This window comes from Heliangelus exortis, chromosome 11 (genome assembly GCF_036169615.1).
Source record: "Heliangelus exortis chromosome 11, bHelExo1.hap1, whole genome shotgun sequence".
NCBI classification, from domain to species: Eukaryota; Metazoa; Chordata; class Aves; order Apodiformes; family Trochilidae; genus Heliangelus; species Heliangelus exortis.
The window spans coordinates 3,182,240-3,202,150 of NC_092432.1; the positions used below are offsets into that span (position 1 = coordinate 3,182,240).

At 42.2% G+C, this 19,911-nt stretch overlaps 1 protein-coding gene across 9 annotated transcripts in view; it reads right to left on the reverse strand.

Annotated features, from left to right (window-relative positions):
• The window catches only part of LRRK1 (leucine rich repeat kinase 1), an 80,616-nt gene extending 60,943 nt beyond the window's left edge, over positions 1-19,673 (reverse strand). For 8 of the 9 annotated variants that reach the window (XR_011727920.1, XR_011727919.1, XR_011727916.1 and 5 more), the window contains exons 1-4: positions 19,464-19,662; positions 3,738-3,901; positions 2,683-2,854; positions 184-363 (exon numbers count right to left, since the gene is read on the reverse strand). Coding sequence is in view for 3 of the 9 variants with exons in the window: in XM_071754210.1 (XP_071610311.1) it covers positions 184-363; positions 2,683-2,854; positions 3,738-3,901; positions 19,464-19,530 (583 nt within the window). In the remaining 6 variants the exon portion in view is untranslated. Of the gene's footprint in view, positions 1-183; positions 364-2,682; positions 2,855-3,737; positions 3,902-19,463 lie in introns of all 9 variants that reach the window. The other variant, XM_071754211.1, reaches the window with a different exon arrangement.
• Between the last annotated feature and the right edge of the window lie 238 nt (positions 19,674-19,911).

The following is a 19,911-nucleotide window of genomic DNA, read 5'->3' on the forward strand; positions in this document are numbered from 1 at the left end:
ACCTAACTTGGGCTGAGCAAAAAGATCCAGAGCCAAAATTATTAGAATTTAACCCACTGAAAATCCAGGACAATTCCAGGCCAGACAGTCCACACTGATATTATCCTAGATGTGAACAACCCAGCCTCTTCTCTGAAGGACATTGCAGAAAGGGGCAAAGTTTTGAAGCATGCAGCTACCTACCTGCTTTGATAGCAGCATACAGGGGCAACCTTATAAGAACTGGGAATTCATTCCTCCTGACTGCACAGCTCTCTGGGTCAGCACTGTATGCACGAATCAGGAGTTTGACAATGTCCAAGTGGCCCTGCTGGCAGGCTATGGCCAGCATCCAGTTCAGGAGTTGTTGGCAAGTGCTGGCACCTATCAAAAAGATAAAGCATTTGATTTAGTTGATTCCCCCAGGCTGTGATGTGCAGGAGTCACCCACAATTAATGGCTGTGCAAAGGGCAGAGGGTGAAGCCTCTGAGGAGGACAAAAAAGCTGAATGCACTGCAAGAGAAGAGCCCTAAGCTGAACAGGCACAAACTTTTCAGCTTTCTTTTACTGGTTTTCATTTTCTACCCAGCTAATAGGTGAATTTTTGACTGTCCCTGAGCTAATCATGCATAAACTGGTGGCAGTGGAAGGTTTTGAGGATGGCTGCTAGGCTGCCAGCAGAAAAATCAAACATCCCAAGCAAAGGATGACCAGGATTATCTTTGCATCCAGAGAAAACAGGCCTGATCCAAATGACATTAGATCCAAACATCCAAGACAAGCCACTTCTTACAAGTTCTTAAAGGGATACAAAGAATGAGGAAATATAGCTGACTTTTCATGCTACCAGAGCAATGAAACAGAAAATAAATATTTCAGACAACACAAAATAATTCTTTTATTTTTTTTTTCACTGCAACCTAAGGTCTCCCCTACAAAATTTCATTTCCCCTTGAAATATTTCATTTTGAGTGAATGCTTTACTATCAATTCATAATCATGTTGGACCAATGTCATTTAAGGCTAAAAACTAGAACACCATGTGCTCATTTTACATGAATTTGATAATGTTTTGGTCATCCCCAAGCTACCTTTTTTTTTTTTAATTTTTTCTGACTTTATGTTTTGTCCTTAAGAACCTAGGTGTACATAACTCTGCCCATGTAACTAAATGTTCCTGAGATTATTCCTGCTAACAATAAGCAGTCCTCATTTTTTCCTGGATTCACAGTACCACCTTGATGTATTTTACAAATCCCCTTTGAAATGCTCACAGAAACATCCACAAGCCCAAGTTTGTGTATCAACTTTTGGGGTTTTTTCCCCCCTGCAGTTTCTCCATGTGGAAATGATGCTGTTCTCTTCATTCTCAACAACTTGACTACATCACTCCCCCTTACACTGCAAAAAACAGGCTCCACTTCAGCTGCAAGCCACAAAAAGTTCACCCTGGAACAGAATCACTGCAGTGCATTTGCCAAATTGCAAAATTCATAGAGTTTACTCCTAAGCCCTTTGATTGCTTTCTATGTAACTTTTCAGGAAAATAAAGGGTAAGAAAAAAACTTCTGAAAGCTGCTGTCTGAAAGAGCACCTCCTTGATCCCCCTGAAGCAAGGGCTTAAGGGAATTCAGTCAGTTCTAAACTGAACTAAGCTTCCAGAAACTACTTAAATCACTTTTCATTACTGAGATTATTATATTAATATAACAATTTTTGCTACTAGGTTCCAAAACCAGTGCTGTCAGCCTCCTTTCTGGCTAAAGGAAATATTAGGTTTAATTTCATCTTTCAAACTAACATTTCTTTTGCTTATTAGTGCTCTAAGAGTTTAAGAAAATCAAATAAGCAGGTTTCCCAACAGGTTATTCCTGTTCTCACTGAGGGCACTGGCAAGTACATAGCTCCAGTGAAGAGCTTGAGCTATCTTCAGGTCAAATACTGCAGAGGATTTGCAGCTCAGCTTTTGAAGTTACTACTGCAGTGTTTGAGGTAAAGACAGCATTTCAGCCTGGCTTCTGGGCAGGATCACCACATTTGGAACCCAAAAAGGGTCCCTGTGAGAAGCAGCTGCCATGCAGGGAGTTAACAGGGGACCCAAAGCCAAGCTCTAGGTCCTGACTCAGGGTAATGCTCTCTTTCCCCCTCCCACAGCTACCATAAGAATTGTGCCTGGGTCTAAAGATGTCTCTGCTCAAAATAATTTTTAAAATGTAAGTGAAATACAATGATGATTCTAATGAAGGAATTTCCCTGAAAGTCAAACCAAAATGCTGACAAGAGAGCACAGAGCCTGCAGCCAGCTGTGCACCCAAACTTTTGCTCTCCAGACAGTGGTGCTGCTCTCTCACTTCCAGCACCACCACGCCTGCTGGATCAGAAGAGTGGGATGATTCTGTTTCCTGAAAATCCCTTAATTTCTCTGGGGGATTTGGGACACCACCCAGATGTGAGGCTTGATGGGAATGAATTGGCAGAATGGCATCTTCCTCCACTTCCAAATTGAAAGCATGGAATTTTCCCCTCATGGGGGGAAGTTCCCTTCAAACACAGCAGAGATCAGATCCCTCCACACATTTTCCTATTTTCCCATCTCTTCTCTTTCAAGGGATGTGAAAATAATGAATCAAAGCCTGCTTGAAGCTATAGCACACAAGCTCCCCAAAACTTGAGGAAAGGCAGAGACAACCCAACAGGCTTACCATGAAGGGAATCCAGCAGTTCTTTCACAACATCCTTATGTCCAAAATATGCAGCCACCACAGCTGCATTGTCATCATTGGGTTCTGTTGGTAACACCACCAATGCTTCCTTCAGTAAATACCTCACTGCCTGAAGATCTCCATATGCTGCTGCAATACCTAAAAGTTGGCACTGGTAAAGAAAACACAGCCAAATAAACTCTCTGTGAAGGGAGTGGGTAGAGAAAGAGAGCATTTCTAGAGCCACATGTTTATTTGTGCCCACACAAATTCATACCCACTGTCACTGTGGTTAACTGAGAATATCATAAGCATTGGTAGCCATTATATTCACTGCTGGTGATAAATTAATTATATTCTTTGTTAGGTTTTGCTTTATGGGTTTTTTATGACTTTATCCCAAAAGTGCCCAAGGCACTGGATGGTGTGTGTAAAACCCTTTTTCATGGATCAACAGTAAAAGCTCTTGCACAGCTCTGCTACAAAGTGCAGTATTATATCAGTATTTCCAGATTTGGAGATGGCCAATGTGCCTGGACTGGGAGTGCAGGTACTGTCCCAAAACACCAGGATAAGCTCTGTGTAAAGAGCAGTCCCAAAAGGAAGGTTCTGAAGGCAGAGCAGTGCAGAAGTTGGCACAGAGGATTTAGTTCCAAACACAAGCAGCAAAATCTTCCCAGGGGGCCATCAACCATCTTTGTGCTGATGAGGGAATACATTTTTTTTGCTAAGTCTATAAACTGCTTTTTTTTTAATGGGGAAAAAGCCATTTCCCTGTTTTAGTGACCATGGCACCAACACCACTCCTCACACAGCCTCCTGTTCCTACACATGCTGGTCCTGTGGTCTGTCTCATCTTCTGAGCAGTTCCTTTGAGGGCAAGCATTGCCCCTCAGCATCTGTTCCTCCAGTGCTCCACACAACCAGCAGTGTCTGGGACCCTGCAGCACCAGCATTACAAATTTAACTGCAGGGAGATTCTGCAGGAGAAATGCTGGAAGGTAGAAACTTGGCATTTTGTTCTCTTTCCCAATACAGCAGTAACCTAACCCTACCTTTTCCACTTGCAGTGCAGTCTCCTCACATGCCAGCTTAATTAGCTCTTGGGCCTTACTGGTGTCTCCAGCTTTGTAAGCATCCTGAATGCTTTCTGTAACAGGTGCCTGAGTTACAGAGACTTCGCCAGCTGTGGACTGTTTGCCACCCATGTCCACAGTTCCTGCAGGAAAAGGATTTAAAAAAAAAAAAAAAAAAAAAAAAAGGGGGTCAGGAAGAAAATACTTGGTCACTGCTTGTGCACAGCTGCACCATCGATGCATCCTGGCAGAAAAAAAAAGGGGGTGAATTATTTTCACCAGAATATTTATTGCACAGGAAAAAAAAAACCAAAACAAAACCAACAAGAAAACCAACCAAACAAAAAAACAGGAAAAAACCAATCAGTTGCCTGGTAAAAAAAATAAAAATTATTAATATGCTTAAGTACTGTCCAAGAGGGACATGAAACTAAAAGGGCCAGAGAGTTCCCCAAACCCACCAGAGGTGGTTTCCAAAAGATGGTGTGAAAGCTCACAGACACATGGCCACAGGCAACCTCCTGCTGCAGGAACCAGGAGAGGACTCAGAGGAGCTTGGTACCCGTGGTGCTTCTGAAGGAGCAAGGTGTCTGCAGGACCTGCAAACCAGTTCTTGTAGCATTAGCCTTGCTCCTGTCACACTTCACCTCCTGACAACAAAATCTCCCCTGCATTTCTCCAGCACTTTCAGCCAGAGCTTTGTACACCTCAGTGAACATCAAGAAACTGGGAATGTTTTTACTCTGGGAAAACAGAGTAAAAGGAGATTATACACAATGCTCAGTGTCACCCTGATCAATCCTGGAGACTCTCCTAGGCTTGATTTTTTTTTTTTTTTCATGTCGTTAGGAGCCAGAAGAGTTCTTGTATGTCAAAGATTAAAACTCATTAGAGAAGATGCTTGTGGTGCTTGTGGCTCACAAAGAGGCAGCCATGAAGTCTGACCCCCCCAAAACACCAGGGCAGGGCAAGCTGCAGGAAAGTCACTGAATTATGAGTAAGATGTTCAGGTCCACTCCTGAATGACCTGCAGGACAGAGTAAAGAAGCACTTTTCACTTCAAAAGAGATTGTTTCATACTCACTTTTTTCTTGTTAAAAACATTATTAATTATTCCTGATATGCAACTGGTTAAATAAAGCCCTTGAGCCCACAGATTTTCACATATGTTAAAAAGGATTTTTTAAAAATATGTCATGCAGGGCCTAGTTTAAGGCAGCCTGGGAAAAAAAAAAGAGTAAATTTGGACCAATCTATAACTGTCAGTAAATATCTTTGAATAATGCAGTCTGATTCACCAACAGGCTCTGACTAACACTTCTCATCAATTATTTAAATGAAGCTCAATTCACTCAGACATTGGAGATGGCTCCAGAGATTTGTTCCATTAAAGTTGTGCCCACATCAATAACCTTCCTCCCATGGTGCAGAACTCACCAAGGGCAAGCAGCAGAAATCAGGGCAGATGAATGTGGTGTTAGATGACAGGATAACAAAAAAGCACCTCCCAGTTCCTGGTAATAGGTGCAGAGCCTTCACAATTCTGTAGTTTTCAGGGGTATTTGGGAAAATAAATTAATCCAATACTTGTTACAGTCTTTTGGACCTGTAAAGGCATCTCAAAGAATATTACATGCTATATAATTTTCTTTTTAGTGGACACTAAAGGTAAGAAATGCAGATTATTCCAATTAGGCAAGCAGCTGTTTGAAGAGTGATTGAAGAGAGAACTTTAAAGCAGAATAGTTCATCTAAACAACTCAGAACTGGACAAAGTATAATCCAGAAGTACAGATCCAAGCAAACAGGGCAATTACTGGAACATGCAGCCACCCCTGTGATGAAATCCTGAATCTAGAGAGAAGCACTGGAATTCCCCTTAGAGGAAAAAGTGCCTCACATCAGAGACACAAACCAGCTGGAAAGCTGAGCAGGAAGCCCTGCAAATCAGGGCTGAGAGAGCACAGCAGCTTTATTCTGGTTTACTAAAAGAAATGCTAAAAGGAGGGATAAAAATTTTCCTTCCTTCCAGCCTCAGTCCTGATTTGGGGGACTATCACTCAGGACTGAGATCCACACATAAAGGCACACACTTTCTGCCAAAAAATTGAGCAGGGTCACCTTTCTTTCCTTTTAAATCATAGCCAGGGGAGGTGGAAGTCCAAGTATCTCATGGTTAGAGATTCATTTGGGATCTGGGACATTCCAGTGTCACCTCCTCAGCTATTGGAGAGATCTCAAGCCAAAGTCTCATGAATCCTGGAGCAGAGCTGTCCTCAGAGAAGCATTTTCCACCTCTGCTACTGGAACTGTGGAGCAAGGACTGCCAAATCAGTTGGCCAAGGATCAAAAGAAGGACCACAAAGTTGTAAGGGAGGGAAGAAAGAACTCCACAAGTTAGCCCCTAATCCCAAAACTGCTTCTGTGCTTTACCTAATGACTCCCTCAGAAAACTACTTGGCTAATGTGTCACACTTCCTCTCATGGTTTTGGTAGTCTCAAAATTCCTGAAACCCTTTGCAGGGCTTAGTTACAACCAGTGCTACCACCACCACTGGTTTGGAGAACCTGGACTGCTCATCAACCATTGTGGTCTGCTCATGTGCATTCCATGGAGACTTCTGGGCACACTCCAGAAATGGGAAGGTCACAAAGAGTTGGCTTCATGGAATTTACATGTTTCCAGAGTTAGCTGGCAGCTTAAACAGAGTCTTTAGGACATTAATTTTAGTCCCTAAACTCCATTTTAGTCTTGTCTTGGGCAAAAAAGAACTTGTTATTGATCAAACTGAAAGTGCCCATCCACTCCTAAGCTCCCCAAAACCACAGAAATCATCCACTGCAAACCTGAGCATCTCACCAAGTAAATTACCCAATTCCTGGTGACATAGTAAATGATATATTGACTTCTAAAACACAAATGGAAAATAAGAAGCAGCATGTTTTATAAGCTTAATTTATACTCAAAAGTAAGGGGAAAAAAAAAAAAAAAAAGAGGAGGAAAATTACATTCTACTGAGTAAAGACTGTTTTATTTCTAGAAGATGTATGACTGAACCATCATCAGTGCTGGCATTCATGTAGGCTGGGAATAAAGTTTTCCCAATACATGCATCAACCATTTTTAGCAAAAGTCTGGCCCCAAATCCAAAGAAATTCTGCCTGTGGTTTTAACCCTACAAATCTCATGCTCTTCACAACTTTAACAGGGCCAATAAACAGCCTTGGACAAGATATAGGAGCAATATTGCAGTTGAATAATATTGAACCTCTGATTTCCAACTTGACCATGGCATACTCTGAGAAATGAAGCTTTGTAACAAAGTGTTTTAAATCCTTAGATTGCATGGCTTCAGAAACTGGGTTCTGCACTTTGCTCAAGGGGGTGCACATTGCTGTTGCCAATGAATATTACACAGCAAGTTATGATAACCTTATCAGTGCTTCCTGGATATTCCTGTAGTAAAAAACCACTAAAAATTCCAGAAAGCCTCACCCACCCCTTTTGTTTTCTTTTACCTTTTGCTTTATTGCACACAGATCTGGGGCAGAGCCCATGCCTTGGCACAGATCCCTCTAAACCACTGCCCCAAATCAACACCCTCCTTGTGAGCTTTGAGCTGGGAGGCAGAGCAGTGGATTTGAACTGAGGTGGGAGGGTGTGAGTTCATTTCTCTAACACGTTTGGATTCCAATAAAAATCAGGTCATGGGACTTACTCCCTACCATTCAGATCATCTTTGCATCATCCTTATTTAACTTCTCCCCAGACCCGTGGCTTTTTTTCTATGCTTGCTTTCTAATGACTGTAAGCAAACCAAGTGCTGTTTGGTTTTTCCTCCAAGGGGAAAACAGGAGGCATTTGCTGACATTAAAAATGCATCCTTCATCTGTTCTTCACACAACTTAACAGCTTGTATCAAAACAACTAACTCTGGAAATACTTCCCACACTTGATTTCAATGTTTTATCCTTTGGGAGCAGCCTTTAGGCTTGGCTTTGGAGGAAGAGCCTTTTGCAAAAGCAAAGGGCAAGATTAATTTTATTTTTCAGAACACTCTGGAGTAAATAGCTCTTATCAACACAAAAGGCAGTGTTATTTCATTGCCATTCAAAGGTTGTATCACTTTTAAAACCAACATTCTGCTGTGCCCCAGCAGAGAGAAACAAAACAATAAAGGGCACCAAGATCTATCAAGATCTATCCAGTCACACCCTGTCTCAGGCCCTGTTCGTGAGGTTTCGCCTCAGCGTGTGAAAAAAAAAAAACCCAAAATTAAAATTTCTAAAACTGACACTATGGCATTATCAGCAAACAGGTGAGGGTTTGCAGGTCAGGGCTGTGAATCAGCAAACAGCTGCATAACAAAGCAGCCCATCATATAGGTCATTGCTCATTTTATATCCCAAATCACTGCTTTCCTGTCTCTGACACACAATCTGATGGAATTTGTAGGTACTCCATCAGTCCCTTTAATAAGGTAGGAGTTCTTTAGCAAGTAACTAGGATATTTTTATCTAGCAGAGAAAGATAGAAATGAGATGCTTAACACAGGATAAAACAGAGCAGGAAGCTAACTTCCTCCCAAACAGAATTACATTAATAATAATAAACCTTTAAAACTGCTACTGACCTTGTCATAATGTATGCAGGTATTCCCAAAGGCAGGAGCAAATCAAGATGACTTTAGCACAGCATCCCAAGGATCCTCAGTTAAGCTATGAATTCCTTGGACTGCCAGCCACCCACCTCTGCTTCAGCACAAGCAGCTCCTACAGCAGCCACTGGATGCAGTGTCTTTTGGCTTGCTGGCTGCTGCTTTGTCTGAATTAACTACTCCATTTGAGCCCTGACAGTTGTTTTCATCTCCATGTCCCATTACAGGGAAATCCAAGCCTCTGGTTCAGAGAGGGGATGGGGGTGGGCAGGGAGAACACCTCTCTGGGCTGAGCTCAGCTATTAATTCCTCAGCAGCACCAGATGGTGACAGCTAACCTGCACCAGCTTAATCTTTTGCCATTTGGACTTCTGAGCACTGCCACAGAGCAAATAAAAAAATGGGACAGAGATGAGGTTTAAGATGTGTTGAATGCATCAAGCCAGCCCTCCCCAAATGCTTACAAACACACAAGGGCTGCTTGAACATTTTTCAGTATTGCTCTGTGGAAGCTTGAGCAAAATTTGCAAAATTAACAGAAAGCCATGTTATTTCTGAGACTCTGTTGCTTTGAAAAAACTTCAGACTAATAAACTGAAAAGTCAAGAGGAAGCCTCCAGTGATTTGTAAGGCTGGTGGATGTGTCCTACATTGCACTTTCCACTTAGATGGGTAAAAAAATGTTTCCAGCCCTCTGGAGACCTTTAAGACACTGAAAAATAATTCCCATCCCAAACCAGGAAACAAAACCAACCAAACAAACAAACAAAAACCTTGGGGTATTTATTATAAAACAAAGCAAACCAAAACATTTTAAAATCAGCCCAGGTCAGTAAAAATGCTTTAAGAAACACTGTGTTCTTTGACTAATTGGGTGACATTTCAAAACAGGGTTTCATTGGTTGCTTAAGAAAGGTTTTCTTCGTTCATTTTATTCATTCATTTTTTAAAAGACAGAATCATAGACCAAGGCTTGCTCCCAGGGGAAGCTGTTCCCCTTGCCTGCCTACTTGCAGTCAGCCCAAGTGGCCCCATAGCCAGAACGTGGCCCAGAACTACACCAAAGAGGGTCCTGCAGCAGGAACCCTATGAGCCACTCCACTTTGTTCTCAAGATTTAGGCAAAATACATATTCCAGAATTACTAATAAACTGCCATGTGAGAAGACAAGGAGAGAAAGATAGGGTAAATACAACCAAGAGATAATAGGATGGCTTATCTGGGAAATTCAGCATCCCCACTGGAGAGACCACACCAGAAGTGGGTCATGTCCCTGTGACCTTGATTAATCTCTCTTCATGACTGTGCCAGCTTCTCAGGACAGAGGAAACCCTCCACACACTTTTTTCTGTCTATTTTTTGTGGCTTCATTTCAGCCAAGCATCCATTATTTCAGCTAATTAAAGGAGTGGCTCTACACCAAGGTCTGCCTGCCAAAGGCTGTGGAAAAGATGATGCACCAAGTACAAAAAGAAACTCATCTACAACACAGCTTACAATCAGTGTTCACTGCCCCAAAAGGAAACTCAAAACCCTGCAAAAAGACCAGATCTGAGACTCAGAAGGATGCCCCAAAACCAAAAATTCAGTACTGAAGGGATCTTTTTCACTGTGATAGCATCAATGGGAATTATTTTAAAATTATTTATATGTCAGTATCACACATGCAAAGTGCTGATCTGCATTAAACATCTTGCAGCAAGCACACAGGAGCTTGGAAAGGGCACATAAAATGACATTTTAGGTGCAGCAATGCAAAGTGACCAATCACCACCAGAGCCATTGGAAATTTTAGAAACACTCTTAACCTGCAAGGGAAAAAAAAAACAAAAAACCACCACATTTCCTAATGGAAACCTTAAAGGAAAACATGAAGTCCTGGATGGAAAAAGGCTCTGGACTCCTGCCCTTTTAAGGGGCTCCAGAACTGAATTACAAAACCCAGACACCTCCAAAGGCTTTAGCTCCACACTTATGCAATCATTTCTCCATCATCCAGGATAATGAGGAAAGAAGGAACAGAAAAGCCTCAAATACTAATACCACTGAGGCTCAGCTGGCTTTAGTGGGCAGTATCACAGATGCCTGAAAGGCTGCATGAGGCTGGCACAGCCAGCACTAAACTGGAGCTACAAACCTTTACCAGCTCTGAGGGGGCTCCTGTATTTGTGTGAGTGCCTCCCAGGCCCCCAGGACTCTGAAAATCATTTGCATTGTCCAAGAAGTTCAAATGTAACCAAGCTGCTTATTGCTGTTTTGCTGAAGTACAAAAGAGGCTGCAGAATGCATTGAGCTTAGAGAGAACACAAAGAAATACACACTGGAATATGACTGTCAGAGCAAACCCACCATGCCAGCCAGTGAGGTTCACTAAAGGGCACAAGTTCATCCCTTTCATTCTGCAGGAGCTTATCAGAGCATCAGTGGCCACAACAGAGGTCTCAGTGGTCAGGCTGTCTCAGGAAGATACCATCATCCATGGCAGACACACCACTAACCCTTGGGCAGGGAAAGAACAGGATGGCAACAACCCCTGGCAAGCTTGGTCTTCCAGTGAGGATGTCCCTCATCCTCCTCATAATGCATTTTTGGGGTGTAAAGATCAGCAAAGACCACAGAGAATATTGCTGGTGTTAATTTCCACCCCCCAGGGAAAGGGACTGAGCAAACCAAGAGAGCTCCAAATGGCCAGAGAGCCAATTGCTGTATTGAAAATACAAATGACTCAGCTCTAAGTAAAAGTTTCTATTTCTGTCTTTTGGCCTCAGTGATTTGGTTCCAATCCTACAGCTTGAATCATTCAGAAATATGCTTTTGCATGCAAGGCCAGCTATGCCACTCTTGCCTTCCAAATTTTAATCTGGAAGATATACATTAAGCATGCAGATGTATGACTTTGCTTTTGGATTTTCTTTGTGTTTCTTTCCACACATGGCTGGAAAGAGGATTATTAAACCACTGAAAGGTGTCTCCAGTGAGACCATTGCTGTCCAACTGAATCAAATCCTATAGCCATGAAACCAAACCAAGACTGGATTTAATTTGGAACTTTATAAAGTAAAATTTCATGGCTACCTTTGTTTTCTTTTGAGACTTTTCCCTAGTGTTCAAGCCTTCATCAGAAGGGAAAAACCTCCATGCATCGGTGTTTCCTCTCTTTCAAAGAAATAATTTGTTCAACATTCTTTTAAATAAAAAAGAGCAGATCCTCTTGATGCCTGTATTTGGGACAGAATTATGCAGATGGAAGATTACCTTAGCAGCTGTGCCTGGAGCAGAAGAAAAAGCTTAATGAAAAGACCTCTGCTGTCAGCCAAGTTAATGCTGGTCCTGAAATCAGGCTGCGGAGGGATCTGCTGCTAAAGCTTTAATAGGGGCTACCAAAAAAATTAAAACTTCACCTTGCTTGTGAGAAAGCCTACAAGTGGCAGAAGTGCCTGCATTTGCAGAGAGGGGCAATGGGGAGATATTTCCCTTTTGTCTTCCTCATGTCTGGGAATATCATTTCGATGGAGGAAGAACAAAGGTTGGTTACAGGAGGCTGAAGGTGCTTGCCAGGAACCTCCTGCAGCCCACAGCAAAATTAGGAAATGCACATTTCATCCCCTTGCCACCAACCTGTGATGAACCCAGATCAACTCCATCCCTGTAAAGGTCCAATCCCTGCAAATTAGTTTGATTTGTAGCTTTTATTCCCACCCTGCCACTGTGTGAAAGGTCCACAGTGCAAAACATTGGAGAAGTGTGACCATGATTCCAAGACCACTTAAGGAGCTGGACCTTTTTTGCTTTTCAAGCTACATTTGAGATCTGAAAAGGGAACCTGTCCATCAGTGTTACCAAAAAAAAGTTCCTGTTTGATGCAAAAATAAAAGCATTTTCAAAGGCTCTTTGATGTGCAAGACAGAAAAACATGCAGGCAGATTCTGGAGGAGGTCTTGTCTTCAGCAATTACCAGCACTTTTTTTTTGAATCTTACTCCCCAGACAGTATTTTTCTGTGATGTAGATAAGCAGACACTGCAGAGTGTATCAGCCCTAAACCTTGTGGCTTTCCAATTAAGCAGCAGTAACCTCTAGTTAAAACATTCCTTAATCAAGATGGAAGAAAACACCCCAAACAGCCCCCATAAGCAACTAACTGCAGGTGAAGCAGTTCCAAAGACAAACATGTTTTTAAAAGATTTCATTTTGAAGCCTCTCTTGGGTATCCATGCCAGTTTTCCAAGAGATATTCTGATCATTAAAACAAGCAGTGATGTAATTTCCACAGCGACCACAAACATACCAAGAATATTTGAGCTAAATTTATCCAGACTTCTTGTTTGAATCACTGCTTTGGTTGGTTATTTTTCCATGATTTTCAACTATGCACAGAAAAAGCACTGTGGACAGCCTGAGACTGAGCTTTTCCCTGCAGTATCCAAAATGCCAACCTTCATGCTCCAAAGCCACATATTGACTATTAGAAATGAAAAGAAGCTGCTCCTCCAGCTCCCAACCCCAGCTCCCTGCTCCTTTCACCCTTTTTGCCTTCTTCCTGCCCTTCCTGTACAGACTGACTCATTCCCTCACCCTTGGGTGGCACAACCCAGGGGTTTGTCTTTGTGACCAGAAGTTCCTGAAGCTCACCCCAGATCTGCTGGAGAGAGAGAGCCAAAAAAAGAGAGGATCTGCTCCAGACTTCCCACTGCTCTTTGCAGTCTTATGGCAGACCCCAAGTCTGGCCAGCCTGTCCACAAAATCATGTCCCACCACCACAAGCACCTGTGGCAGGAGAGCTCAGGATGTCCAGGCACCTTCACTGGAAACTTTATATATCCCTGCAGAAAATAACCTACAAAAGACATCCCTGGGGTTCACCTTCTGGTCCACCATGCACGTAGCTAATTATCCTACTGGGAGGTTTTTTGAAAAAACTGCAAAGTTTACTACAACCTTGCTATGGCTCAATGGGAATCTTTTTTCAGCTCTCATATTTTAACATGGTCTGAATATGTCCTTGCTGACTCCATTCCAGATTTGTGACCAGACTCACAGAGTTTGCCTGCATGTAGCTGCATGTTTTAATGGCAGTTTGCAACTTCAGGAAGCACTTGATTTTTTTTTTTTTAATTATTCTTACAGCAGAAACTGCCACCCCTCAGAATTCCCCCAAGTGCTGAATGCTGAGGGCCTTCTCTGACAAGTAAAGACTTCTTTTTGGGAATCCTTCCTTTAAGGAAGAGCAAGGCACAAATTCAAAGCATGGACACACTTCTGCTGTGAAACTATCAGCAGTTTACAGGACAGTTTATCTGCTGTGGTGATACAGAATCATGCAAATAAGCAATTGCTGACCTACCAATGAGCACACAGCCTTGGATAAAGGAAATAAATCACCAGCCTAACTTGATATAAAATCTGAAGCAGAGCTTATTAAGGGACAGAGTTCACCTGTACAGCAGGAGCTGAATGGTATAAATTCCATTCCTCACAAAAAGACAGCAAACAGTTCCTCCCAGTCAGCTGCCTTCTGCTAAGCAGAGCCCTGGCAGCCCCTTTATTGATCAGATAAATGAAAAACAAACAAACCACAGACTTAATGCTGTAAGGATCCCTGAAGATTTGATCCCAGGCCTGTTATGTCAGTGCAAAAAACTTAATGGGTTTTGGGTAAGGCCTCTGAAGGCGTTGGAGAGGAAAAAAAAAAAACAACAAAAAAAAACATAGCACTTTCTCTAATGCAAGTATTAAATTGCCTGCAACATCACTGTCAAAACAATAAATCAATTACAGCCCTGGTAAAGACCTGGGTTGGTGTGAACACTATCAATCACTTTTTCCCACTGAGACAGAGGACAAGGGTTCTCTGACCACAGTGTCAATCCTTACCTGAGAGCTACCATATAATCACACCTCAGTAACATCATTAAGGAGTCCCTGTGTACATGTTCCAAGGGCAAAGGATTTTCTTTACTACCTTATCACCTTTTTTTTTTCCCCATGCTTCTTGATAGAGCTGTCACAAGTTACATTTTCATGTAATACACCACTATTACATTTTAACAGGAAGGTGGAAAAATAAAGCTGTAGAGCAGCAGATAATGGCAAGTAAGGCTCAGGTAAAGAGCTTTCAGGTAGGACTCTCAGCTCAGTCAGCTTCCCCAGGTCCATATAGCACCACCAGCACTCCCAGCAGCTCTGCCCTCCTTGCTACAAGACCTGAGGTTCAAGAGCAGGATGGCCTTCATGGTATTTACTGGGAAAAAGCTAGTCCTGCCACTGATAAAACCTTAATGCTCTTTTGTAGTTCTCTAACTCCTAGGGGACACAGCATCCACACACCAAACCACCACTTCCCACATGCACAAGAAAATGTCTTCAAGAAGGAATTGTTGTTCCAGATGCCTCTGTTTGAAAATCCAAGAGATGACTCTTTTGAGGGCTTGTCTGAAGAGCAGTGCTTAGTATCCAGGCCCTGAAAATCAGTTCAGAGTGTCTTAAATTAGGCACCTAATTGTACACATCCTGGCACTCATTGCCCTGTTTGGAAATCCAGGCTCAGTTCAGTGAGAGGTGCACAGGAGAGCTTAACCACATGTGTTTTCTGCTGCCTTCTGCATTAGCTCTTGGCCCCATGTGAAACTGCACCACTTCTGTATGAAGTGTGTATTTAAATATGTTTAAAAATACAGGCCTATTACTGCTTTTCTACTGTACTTCCTATTCCTGCCTTGCATCTCCTACTTCTCCTTCTGCAGCAAGACCAACCCACGTAAGATGCTTTCAATTTGCTGATTGGACTTCAATTAACTGGCAGCTTAAACAAGCAGGAAGAAAACCAGAAAACCTTCAAGGCTCATTTAGTCTGATTATACAGAATATCAGGCAACAAGCACACTTTGCAGGGGTCTGGTGCTCCCTGTGCTCAAATCACCTCCCAGATTTTCTCCTTGTCCTTCTCACTGTGTTGTCCCAGCAGACTCAGGGTAACGTTGCTGCCTCCAGTGCTTGAATGGAAAAAGCAGGATGGAGTCTGTGAGGAATTTTTCCCTGTTAGACAGCACAAAGTGTCACCAACAGGGGCTAAGTCAACGTGCCCCAAGACTTAACTGCTGGCCCCACTGCTGGTGTAAAAAATTTTAAAGCTTATATGGGGATTTCAAGAGGAACAAAGTGCTGCAAACACAGATTTTCCTTTCTTCCTCTAATCAGCAGGAAAGATTTATAAGCAAAGATATTCACTACTACAATATAAGTTCTTGCCTTTCACACTGAAAGTAACAGAATCAAAACTATGAGGAAATGACAGCCAGGATCTCATCTGGAGGCCAGGTGGATGTACACTCAGCACTGAGTTCTGCTTTTACTGCCATTGAAAAGTCAGGTTCTTCCAGTGGATTTTTTTTTAAGTGGATTTGACACTGCTAGACTGCCAGCCTGGAAGGCTCAGACTATCCAGTAAGTACAAAACAGAGAGCAAGGGCAGAGTCAGAAAGAAATCCCACCCCTCCACCATCAGTCCTGTCAGCTCCCCAAACTTCCACCCTATGACAGAGGTCTTGACCACATTTGCAAATGTCCTGCCCTGGTGCAAACAGGGGAGAGATGCTGGATGCACAGAGCAATGTCCCAGGAGAATAAGCCCTCTCATTTGCTATCAGATAACCTCAAGCTGCCACCATTCAATTCCTTGTGAAACTCTCCATCTAAAATTCCACTAGCTCCTGAGCAGTTAAATGACTCTCTAACTCTTCCAGTTCAGCTGCTCTTACTGGCACTGGAGACTTTTCTACAGTTCATGAAGAAGCACTGCAGGCAGCAGCTTTCCCTCTGAATCAGTTTTGAGCTGAGCCATGGCCCAGGCAGGGTTGCAAAGGTCACTGCCATCCTGAAGTGATCTTCTTTTTGATAAAACATAAAGCCCTGTGAGCTGCAGGGTCACCAGAGCTCTTCTAAAGCACAGCTTTAAGAGCCTCTGGTCCAAATACCAACTCAAATCATTATATTCTCCTTACTTCTCTGCTCCCTCATTTAGGTCTTTGCCAGATGTCCTGTACATGTTTATCTGTGCTTCCCTGGACAGCTGAAAGTTACCAGTTTACATGAGATTTTCCCCAGAAAAAGCTGTGAAGGTTCATTTAATTAAGATCTGTGCTACTGCAAAACATCAAACAACTATCACTGGCCCTTTTGTCCCTAATTATGAATTATTCTATATGTGACAACATAAAGCCCCTTTCCAGTGCTCATTTCCAGATTTAGCAGGAGAGAAGAGACACCCTCTGGAAGGATAATCCAATTCCACCTCCAAGACACACACAAGTGGCACACAAATGCTCTGCAACTTTGAATAAAATTTTCAGTAAGAGAGTGATAAGCTCTTAAACAAAAGTACCCTTACATTTCAGAAGACAATGATTGCTGTTCTCCATCTTTGCTGCACTACCTCCTAGAAGCTCAGACAAAAATTAAATCCTAGCTGTAAAATTTCATAAGATTGAAAGAAACCAAACAGCTCCTTGAAAGGAAATTAATCTCTGTTCTAGGCATTCATACAGAGATACCTCTGGGGTTCTATTACATTCCCTACAAGATTCATATTATGTCACTTTCCTTATATTATGTAGAGCTCTTTAACCAAGTTAAAAAAAAAAAAAAGCAAACCAACCCCCATACTTCACAAGAGACTGCAGCCACCCCCATATCTCTGCTCACTTTCTTTCTTGTAATTAGGACACAGGAGAGAAGCAGCAGTGTTTGAGGAGGCAAGAGAGATGCTGAGTGCACTCAGAATCATTCTGCACTCCAGTGACAAATCCTCTCTGTGGACCAGTGAGTGCTTGACAAGCATCAACAAGTCAAGCTAAGGGTCCAGTTCTGAAACTCAGGGTCAGTGGGCATCCTGATGGGGTACAGGCAAAACCACTGCCACAGCCAAGAGGAAGAGCAGAGGAGACATGAGCAGTAAGGTGAGAGACCTTGCATCCTATCCACATGAAGACCTGGCCAGATGTGGAGGCTTCCAAATGATCAAGGCATCTGGTGCACAACCCTGTGCTGATCAAACTGACCTGTCACAGAGCCACAGCACCACTCTGCAGTTTGCTAAACCCCTCCCATCCACAGACCTGTCCTATCTGCCCCTCCCAGCAAAATAATTAAAAACAAAAAAAAAAATTAAAAAAAAAAAAAAAAAAAGACTCCAAGCTTTGCAGGAACTAATGAGGTCATCAGCATTAAAGAAATTATCTGTGATCTCACTCCACTTCCCAATGGGTCCTGCTGAATGGAAGCAGGAGGCTGCATCTCAATTGTTAACAGAGGCTGTAAACAATAAGGTTCAAATGTGGAGGCTGAGTGAGTCACTGTGTTCCTGCCTTCAAGCTGTGTAACAGGATCCAAATGCAGACCAAGCACCAGCTAATTTAGGGAGTGGACCCACCAGCTAGTGACAATTATTCTTGGCAGAACTCAAACAATCCCAAAATAAAGATTAATTTAAACATGTACAGTATGTTTAAAAGGAAAAAAAAATCGCCAGGGTAGTCCTGGACCCCTTCAGGCTTTCCTAGGATGCCTTTGCCAGTCTTCTAAAACTGTTTATCAAATAAAATAACCCAGATATATAAGTACAGAAAAGTTATACCAGTAAGATTTGCATGCTCCCAGTTAACTGGTTTAATTGAATATAATTACATAACAGAAACATGCAATAAAGTTCTTGGAAGAAAAACTGAACTCACCACATAGAAAATATACCCTTTTCACTCCATTATTCATACATAAACTAACTTGTTTGTTTACTGCATCTTTAAACAGTGAGGAAAAACTGGTCAAATTGCTATTGCAGAACAAAAATTTTGCAATTCTTAACACTTGCAAATCATCAGCCCAGATTAAAATTCTTCTCAGGGTTTATAGGTTAGAATCCAAGTGAAGATAATTTCTTTCAGAGAGGAGCCCAGAAGATAGTATTTAAGAATTCTAAGAATATTCAATAACCAAATGCTCCCGAGTACTACAGAAAGACACAATGGTAATGAATGTAAGCAAAAAGAAGCAGAAAAAAATCAGGAACACAGAAAAAGCAGAATACATACAGAGAGAGAGTTCCCAGAGCTCCCTGTGACGCTGCTGAGAAACGTCTTCAGACAAGATAAGGCAGCCTCTGAATAAAGTACCAGGTTCTGCTTCATAGTTGCTGAAAAAATCCAAAATAAGGCTGCAAAAACATTAGCTTCTACTGAAGGCTGCTTACTCACTAGAAAGCGTCAAACACACCTTCATCCCACACTTCAAACGCAGATGCTGCCTCCTAATGAAGTGCTTGTTGCAAGGGGGGAATACCATTATACAATAACCAGAAGGCCCTTTCTTGATGCAGAAAACCCTTAACTGGGTTTTGACTCAAGAGAAATTCAGCAGTGCCCAGGAGCTGAGCGTTTCAGGGATATAAATCAGCCCAAAATAATCTGGCTTCTTTAAGAAGAAGAAGAAAAAAAAAACAAAACATGAAGCATCCTGAAGCATACATCCCTTCTGAAAGAGGAATTTTCACCTATGGATTTATTATGTTACATAAAGGCAGACCTTCTAATCTAGCCCCAAGATAAATCACTGCAAGCCCCCAAATCAAAGCTGACAGGAAAACTGGAGCAGGTTACATGTTCAGGCTGAGAAACGATGCTCTGATTTTAGCAGCTTTAGCAGAATACACACTGCATCAGTGGCTGGGAACATATTTGCATTGCCATGCTGAAAAAGAACAGATCTGGTAAAGCATATTTAGGAACTGGCGAGACGTGATGCATCCATTGACTAATTCCATAGGCCTCCAGAGAAAAATCAGTCTTCAGAGGAATGCTATTCTTACCATCTGAGTAGTTCAAGATCATTCAAGTAAAATTCAGTGTTCTGTACTGTAGATTTTCAATTACTAGAGCTCAGATCACTCAAAGACCTTTCGTATATTTAGATTACATTGAAACTCAGTGGTAGCCGAGTTCTCTTCAAACCTTTTGCTTCTCATCAGAGCAGGAAAGCAAAGAAATCACCCCATTTACCATTTTGTGGCTCCATGGTGCTCTCTCTGCAAACAGCGGATTCCTCAGTTCCCACACACCAGTACATTCTGGGTCACAGTTGTGAAGATCCAACAGGCAAACTTTCTGCAGCACTTGAAACTGTTGTCAAAGCTGAATGAGCCCCGTCACGGAGATGCAGGAGCAGAAGGATTGCTAGGAAGCACCATCCTGAAGAAACATCACTGTTTAAAAAAAAAAAAAACAACAGCCAAATAAATTAATAATTTTAGCACAGACATTGCAAGATGCTTATTTCTCTGCACCCTAATGCAGGTGCCTAAATATTACTCCCCAGAAATGCACTTACCCTGTTGATACAATTATTGGCATAAGAGCTTTGTTACTAACATGAAATGAATTAACAGAGGAGATTAACAATGTCTCCACAATAGAAAGATAATGCTCCCAATTTTACCCCACTCAGTCT